Source organism: Phocoena phocoena, chromosome 8 (assembly GCF_963924675.1).
Source record: "Phocoena phocoena chromosome 8, mPhoPho1.1, whole genome shotgun sequence".
NCBI lineage: Eukaryota > Metazoa > Chordata > Mammalia > Artiodactyla > Phocoenidae > Phocoena > Phocoena phocoena.
Window position 1 is genome coordinate 98,710,437 of NC_089226.1, and position 7,280 is coordinate 98,717,716.

The following is a 7,280-nucleotide window of genomic DNA, read 5'->3' on the forward strand; positions in this document are numbered from 1 at the left end:
GCAGACCGGATGTAAGCGAAGACTCGAATGTATTTTGATAATGGAACTTTGCTCACTTGGGCCTCCGCCACCGTTAGAAGAACATGTCTTCAGTAGCTTGCTGACCCAAAAATGGTGAGAGACATGTGAAACAAATCAGGAACCAAGCTGCAGCTTGGCTAAGCTAGCCCAGCCCAGCCTTGATGAACCAAATCCTGGAACCTATGAATGTGAGAGTAAATGCTTATTCTTGTGTGTCACTGAATTTGTGGGTGTTTGTACACAAGAGTAGCCTAGTAAACATTCCATTGTCAAATACTTTTGAGAATTGTTGCATAATACATACTTCATTTTGGAGATTTATAAAGTATATTATCACACGGAAGCCTCCGAGAAATTATTTAGTAAAGACAGTTTTCGTTATTTAACCCAGTTTCTAAGGCATCTTGGAGCACTAAATCGTTATTTTGTATGTTAAAAGTAAAAAAAAAAAAAAAAAAAAATTAAATGCTAGCTGGAGTTTGACCTAATTTTTTTCTATTGAAGAGAGACATTTCCTTTTGTTGAGGAAAACATCTTAAAGGGCATCTGGATTATGGCATTTAAGAACCTCTAATGTACGGTCTAAATGGAAGGTATTTGGGTATTAAAGATTCATATTATCATGCATGACAATATACAAAGAATTTTGAGCCTTCTCCCAGTAGATTGGACTAGATAGGGATTTGGAAGATTGGGGAATTGGGAGAAGAGAAATACAAATAAAAGATGATCTCAGCAGAGAAAGATACAGGTCCTATAGTAGCAGGCAGGCTTAAGGTGGAGGCCAGGGACAGCCAGAGACAAATTTCTTGTGATGGAAGTGGCTGGGGAATTTGTAGCACAATGACGTCAATTATTCAATTCTAATTTTCTCCCTAATCTGTGAAGTATTATGAACCTCTTAAGTTCTCTACACTATTTTTATTAAAAGTCAGCTACCCAAACAAATGCACTGTGTTAGTTTTGCTTTAGAGAGTGAAGGATAAAGACAAAAGGCCATGCTTCATGCTTGGCATGATGTGGTACTGGAAAGGGTGAGAAGTAATGGGAAGTGGGCACGAGTGTAAATAATGCTTTAGCGGAAGCAGGAAAACAGAGCCACGCAAACGCAAGAGTGAGCCCTTGATTGTCCTTGGAAATTCTGGGGTGGGTTCTAGACTTTCTCCTGCACAAAGGATGCACAGAAGGTGAGGGGTGTGGCAGAGATTTCAGCCCAAATATTTGTTTGCACAAATATCTGTGCGCTTCCCTACATCCTCTAGGTTATGTAGGCAGTAATGTTGAACCCCTGTGACTGGCTTCAGGTCACTGTGATGTAGGTGGGAGGGAGGCAGACCAGGCCTGGTCCTCAGTGTCATCCTGCTTGATCTTTCCCTGTCCTCCCATGCACTAGCAGTCTTGAAGGTCACCTGTACAAAATGGCTTAGCTGCAAGACAGAGGAGGGCTACCTATCCCACACTGGCGTTTCCATGGGTAAATTTCAATTTATTGTGTTAAGTCACTGTGGTTTTAAGGTAATTTGTTAATACAGCAGAGCCCAGAGGACTCACCTCGTCCTCGTCCAGTGAGCTCTGGGCGTGGATGTGGATGTATGTGTGGTCATAAAAATATGTCCTCTTGGGCTGTAGGGCCTGTGGTTTAGGCAGAGCCCATTAGCAACCAGGACCGACACAATTTCTAGTCCATTCACCAGGTAACTACATGACCTTGGGCCTTTGTTTGCCGTGTTTCCTCATGAGTACAGAGGAGGAATTTGTTATCTCTCTCAGTCCCACAGGGGTCTTGTGAAAATGAAGACAGTACTTGGAAATAGTTAAAGCTACTCTGCAAGTATTAGGTCTTATTAGGTTGACTTTCCTATGTTTTCTTTTCCTAACTGGAGGGTAGAGAGGAAGGAAATGGAATGTCCATTAAAAGGCACTTGTTAAGCCTGTGCCCTGGAAGCTGTTGGTCTCACCCTCCTTTTCAAGCGTAGTGTACCAGCGCTATGCTGTACTGTAACGGAGACTGAGGCAAAAGGAAAATCAGTAATACTAGTGCTCTTTATTTAAAATTTTGATATATATTTATTTTTATTCTGTACCTGTATTTTCATTCAATTTGTTTTATTATTATTATTTTTTTAACATCTTTATTGGGGTATAATTGCTTTACAATGATGTGTTAGTTTCTGCTGTATAACAAAGTGAATCAGCTATGCATCATATATCCCCATATCCCCTCCCTCTTGCGTCTCCCTCCCACCCTCCCTATCCCACCCCTCTAGGTGGTCACATAGCACTGAGCTGATCTCCCTGTGCTATGCGGCTGCTTCCCACTAGCTATCTATTTTACATTTGGTAGTGTATATATGTCCATGCCACTCTCTCAATTCATCCCAGCTTACCCTTCCCCCTCCCTGTGTCCTCAAGTCCATTCTCTACGTCTGCGTCTTTATTCTTGTCCTGCTCCTAGGTAAGTCAGAAAGGGAAAAACAAATACCGTATGCTAACACACATATATGGAATCTAAAAAAAAAAAGTTGTTCTGAAAATTTTGATATTTTATTCATCATAGAGATTTTTGCATTGATTTTTATTTTTGATAATATTATATGATCATTTACCTTGTTTACAAAAGGTTTTGGTGCCACCTTAACTTTTGAATCCGAGGTGAGTGCCTCACTCACCTCACCCTAGTCCTGGACTTGCCTAATACCATCCTGTACTGTGGCCAAAGCCCCACTCATTGCCCCAGGAGTAGTCCCTGGTCAGCTGGGCACTGACTTTGGGAGAAGCTCTAAGGATGTTAGGAGTTGTAAAAACCCCATCCAGGGCTTCCTTGGTGGCGCAGTGGTTGAGAGTCTGCCTGCCGATGCAGGGGACGTGGGTTCGTGCCCCGGTCCGGGAAGATCCCACATGTCGCGGAGCGGCTGGGCCCGTGAGCCATGGCCGCTGAGCCTGCGCGTCTGGAGCCTGCGTTCCGCAACGAGAGAGGCCACAACTGTGAGCGGCCTGCGTACCGCAAAAAAACAAAACAAAACAAAACAAACATAATCCCCTGAAGATTTGCACAATGCCTTTCTCTTTGCAATATGCTTTATATCTCATTTGATAACTTTATTCCCCCAAAACATATTGAGGCTTTACAATGTGCTGAGCTCCAGAGGCACATACCCTGACCAGGGAAGACAGACTCAAGGGAGACTTCTTGTGGGACGTAGGATCTGAGCTGAGGTCTGAAGGTGGTATAGGAGTTGGGCAGGACCCTGAGGATGGGAAAGACAAGGTGTTTCAGCAGAAGGGGTGGCCTGTGGAAAGCACAGAGATGTGAGTGAATGTGGGGCATTAGAAAAGCTGTAAACAATTCAGGTGGCTGGAGAGAAGCGTGGCTGGAGGTGCAAGCAGTGGGGCGTAAGAAAGGGACACGAGGAAGTAAGTGAGGGAGACCCCCCGGAGGGCTTTCCCCAACACGCCGAGGAGTCTAAAGAATATCCTATCCTTGATGGGGTGCCATGACTGGATTTTTAACAGGGGGATGAGAAAGTCTTAGAAATATCTCTCTGGTCACAGTGAGGAGAACAAACGTATGGACACCAAGGGGCAAAGCAGAGGCGGGGTGGGGGGGGGTTGGTGGTGGGATGAATTGGGAGATTGGGATTGACGTATATATCCTAATATGTATAAAATAGGTAACTAATAAGAACCTGCTGTATAAAAAAATAAATAAAAATTTAAAAACTCACAATAAAAAGCACATATAAACAACAATAACAATAAAATGTTAAAAAAAAAAGTTGGCAAGAAGCAAGTCTGAGGGTGGTGGGAGCTGTTAGCTATATGGCTCTTGTTTTGATCCAGGCAAGAGATGAAGAGGGTTTGAAATAAGGGAGGACGTATGGTCATAGAGAAAAAGGGACAAAGTCCTGAGGTGGATATTTCCATGGTAGAGAGGACCCCATGTATCAGCCCCTATTGGAGCGATAAGGAAACTTCGGTTCTGTGGCTATCTGACTGCAGGGGCTCACACAGCTAGTTAGCCATAAAAAGTGGGAGAAAAAGCACTCCTATTCTGAAAATGTTTACCCACATCAGTTTTTTTGACATGTCACAGAACTCCCTTAGAAGTAGGAGTTAAGACCAGGCATCTCTGAAGCCCCACGTGGACCCTGGCCTATTTTGTCCATAGCACTTGTTCAATACATGTAACCTAGAAATACAGTTAATTCCTATTTATAGTTCCCTAACTTGCTTCTCATCCTAGCCTTCTCAGGTGCCTCTGGCTTCATGGCAGAGAAGAACCTCACCTTGGTGACCTCCTCATGGCCTTCATTGACTCTCCTGAATGGGCACTACCTCTCTTCCTCCTGTTTCTATTTATCTATCTCATCACCCCTTTGGGGAACTTGGGCATGACTATCCTGATCTGCGCGGATCTCCGACTCCACAGCCCCACGTACTTCCTTCTGAGTCACCTCTCGTTCATGGACATCTGCTACTCGTTTGTCACTGTGCCTCTGACGATGGCCGTGTTGCTGGAGCACAGGGCCACTTTATCCTACACACTCTGTGCTGTCCAGTTCTTCCTCTTCACCTTCTTTGGCTCCATTGACTGCTACCTCCTGGCCCTCATGGCCTATGACGGCTATGTGGCCGTGTGCTGACCCCTGCTTTATGTCACTGTCATGAGGAGGAAGGCCCATTTGGGTTGTGTGTGTGTGTGTGTGTGTGTGTGTTGAGGGGGGGGGGCTTACGTTGCTGGTGTTTTCAGGGCCTTGGTGTGGAAGGTCTCAGCTTTCACGCTCTCCTTTTGTGGAACCAATGAGATTGACTTCATTTTATGTGACCTCCCTCCTCTCTTAAAGATAACCTGTGGGGACAGCTACACTCAGGAAGTGGTAATTATTGTGTTTGCCATTTTTGTCATCCCTGCCTGCATGGTGGTGATTTTGGTGTCCTACCTGCTCATCATCTTGGCCGTTATGAGGATTCCCTCTGCGGGAGGCCGGGCCAAGACTTTCTGGACGTGTGCCTCTCACCTCACTCCAGTGTCACTCTTCTCTGGGACCCTCATCTTCATGTATCTGAGACATAACTCTGGCCAGTCCTCGGAGGAGGACTGGGTGGTGTCTGTGTTTTACATAACAGTGATCCCCATGTTGGACCCTCTCATCTACAGCCTGAGGAGCAAGGAAGTGAAGGAGGCTCTGAGGAAAATTCTCAACAGAGCCAGGTTGTCGTAGCCATCCAACCTTGTTCAACCTTGGAAATTCCTGAGAATCATCTCTGCAGTGCCAGCATTCTGGGAACTCATTATTTATAGCACGCTCAATGTTTAGATGAATACGTCATGGCATAAGGCATTAAAAAAGAACCAGAACTTTTAGTTCCAGGGACAGAAAGCAAGGAAAGAAAGAGGCAGCCTGAGAAGACATTGGAGTGAGATTTCTAGCTCTCAGGACAAGTGACAAAAGAATCTGAAGTTAATCCTGTGTGATTCAGATGTGGCACGTCTTACTACAAGACTACATTTTTTTTTTTTGCAAATTTTCTATGAAAGATTTCCATCATACAGAAATGTTGAAAATAATGCATAATGAACTCCCTATACCCAATACTTAGATGTTTTTGTTTTATCACATATTTATAATCAATCTATTCATTTATACATCCAGCAGTTCATCCACAAATCCACCTTATTTTTTGACGCATTTCAAAGTAAGTTGCAGACATCAGTATTAGTACTCTTCTACACTATATAATGTAGAATGATGTCATCAATTAGAATTCAGTATTTAGATTATGTTTATTTTTTCAAATGTTTTAAAATTGAACTATAGTTGATTTGCAATATTGTGTTAGTGTCAGGTGTACAGCATAGTGATTCAGTATTTTTGTAGATTATCCTCCAGTATAGTTTATTACAAGATTAATGGCTGTAATTCCCTGTACTATACAGTATATCCTTGGTGCTTACTGTCTTATACATAGTAGTTTTTTTGTTTTCTTGTTTGTTTTTTTTTTAACATCTTTATTGGAGTATAATTGCTTTACAATGGTGTGTTAATTTCTGCTTTATAACAGAGTGAATCAGCTATACATATACATATGTTCCCATATCTCCTCCCTCTTGTGTCTCCCTCCCACCCTCCCTATCCCACCCCTCTAGTTGGTCACAAAGCACCGAACTGATCTCCCTGAGCTATATACATAGTAGTTTGAATATGTTAATCTCATACTCCTAATTTGTCCCTCCCCCTTTGGTAAACATAGGTTTGTTTTCTGTGTCTGTGAGTCTGCTTCTGTTTTGCATATACATTCATTTGTATTATTTTTTTAGATTTCACATATAAGTGATATCACACTGTATTTGTCTTTCTCCATCTGACTTATTTCACTAAGCATAATAGGTCCATCCATGTTGCTGCAAATGGCAGTATTTCTTTTTTATGGCTAAGTAATATTCCATTATATATAATTATGTACATATATATATATATATATATATATGAACATCTTCTTAATCCAACTATCTTTTTATGGGCACTTGGGTTGCTTCCATGTCTTGGCTATTATAAACAGTGCTGCTATGAACACTGGGGTGCATGCTTCTTTCTGAGAGTTTCCATTTTTTCTGGATACGTATACCCAGGAGTGGAATTGCTGGATCATATGTTGGCTGTATTTTTAGTTTTTAGAGGAACCTCCATATTGTTTTCCATAATGGCTGCACCAACTGTGTACAAGGGTTCCCTTTTCTCCACATCTTCTCCAACATTTGTTATTTGTAGACTTTTTAATGAAAGCCATTCTGACAGATGTGAGGTGATAGCTCATTGTTGAAGTAAACTCAAAATGATTTAAAGACCTAAGTGTAAGAACGGAAACCATAAAACTCCAAGAAGAGAACATAGGCAGAACACTCTTTGACATAAAGCACAGAAGTATTTTCTTGGATCAGTCTCCTAAGGCAAAAGAAATAAAAAGAAATATAAACAAATGGGACCTAATTAAACTTAAAAACTTTTGCACAGCAAAGGAAACCATTGACAAAAATGAAAAGACAACCTATAGAATGGGAGAAAATAGTTGCAAATGATATTGTGGATAAGGGGTTAATATCCAAAATATACAAAGCTCATATAACTCCATGTCAAAAAAACAACCCAATCAAAAAATGGGCAAAAAATCTGAATAGGCATTTTTTCAAAGAAGATATACAGATGGCTAACGGGCACATAAAAAGATGCTCAATATCACTAATTATTAGAGAAATGCAG

At 41.9% G+C, this 7,280-nt stretch overlaps 1 protein-coding gene across 1 annotated transcript; it reads left to right on the plus strand.

Annotated features, from left to right (window-relative positions):
- The first annotated feature begins 4,287 nt into the window (after positions 1-4,287).
- Positions 4,288-5,243, plus strand: LOC136127363 (olfactory receptor 9Q1-like). Its single transcript, XM_065882880.1, is given in 2 exon segments — positions 4,288-4,315; positions 4,318-5,243. Coding segments are annotated over 2 exon segments (954 nt in total).
- The last annotated feature ends 2,037 nt before the right edge of the window (positions 5,244-7,280 follow it).